Source organism: Rhinopithecus bieti, unplaced genomic scaffold, assembly GCF_001698545.2.
Source record: "Rhinopithecus bieti isolate Rb0 unplaced genomic scaffold, ASM169854v2 scaffold_3062, whole genome shotgun sequence".
Classification (NCBI taxonomy): Eukaryota; Metazoa; Chordata; class Mammalia; order Primates; family Cercopithecidae; genus Rhinopithecus; species Rhinopithecus bieti.
This window is the reverse complement of record NW_016804432.1, coordinates 3,314,218-3,314,733: the sequence shown is the minus strand read 5'-3', so window position 1 is coordinate 3,314,733 and position 516 is coordinate 3,314,218. Positions and strand designations below refer to the sequence as shown.

General features: G+C 41.7%; 1 protein-coding gene across 1 annotated transcript in view; it reads right to left on the bottom strand.

Moving 5' to 3' along the window:
• LOC108527101 (tetratricopeptide repeat protein 30A-like) overlaps positions 1-195 on the bottom strand; it is a 4,717-nt gene extending 4,522 nt beyond the window's left edge. Inside the window, exon 1 of the mRNA XM_017868258.1 lies at positions 180-195. Coding sequence (XP_017723747.1) covers positions 180-195 — 16 coding nt within the window. The remainder of the gene's footprint in view (positions 1-179) is intronic.
• Between the last annotated feature and the right edge of the window lie 321 nt (positions 196-516).

Sequence of the window (516 nt, the reverse complement as noted above, 5' to 3'; positions counted from 1 at the left end):
TGACATCGTGATCCACCCGCCTCGGCCTCCCCAAGTGCTAGGATTACAGGCGTGAGCCACTGCGCCCAGCCAGGACTGTGAATCTTGATTGGTACTGGAAGAGGTTCGGTTTTAGCTCGAAGTATCTCCCGCTCTTTTTTTCCCATAACAAATATTACTGAGTATATATTGGCGTTTACCCTTGGCCATCCCCATTGCGCTGGAGTTCCAGCTTTCACTACTAAGTAGAAGAGTTGGAGAAATGCATGACTTCAGTCTTTTCCAAGAGGGGAAAATCGAAGACATTAAAATGTGGTCCTTTCCCTATGCATTTTTACTCTTCTCTCTTAACTACTAGATTAGTGTGCCAGTGACGTGTGGGTGTGTGAGAGACACACATGCTCAGTTTGTACTTGTCAGCCTTCTAGGGATTTTGGATATTGAGCTAATAAATATGGATTTTCTTCTGTTAAAATAAAAAAAAAAATTGCCTACACTTTAATTTTTTTCCAGATTCTTAGTTTGAAGATTTCTATG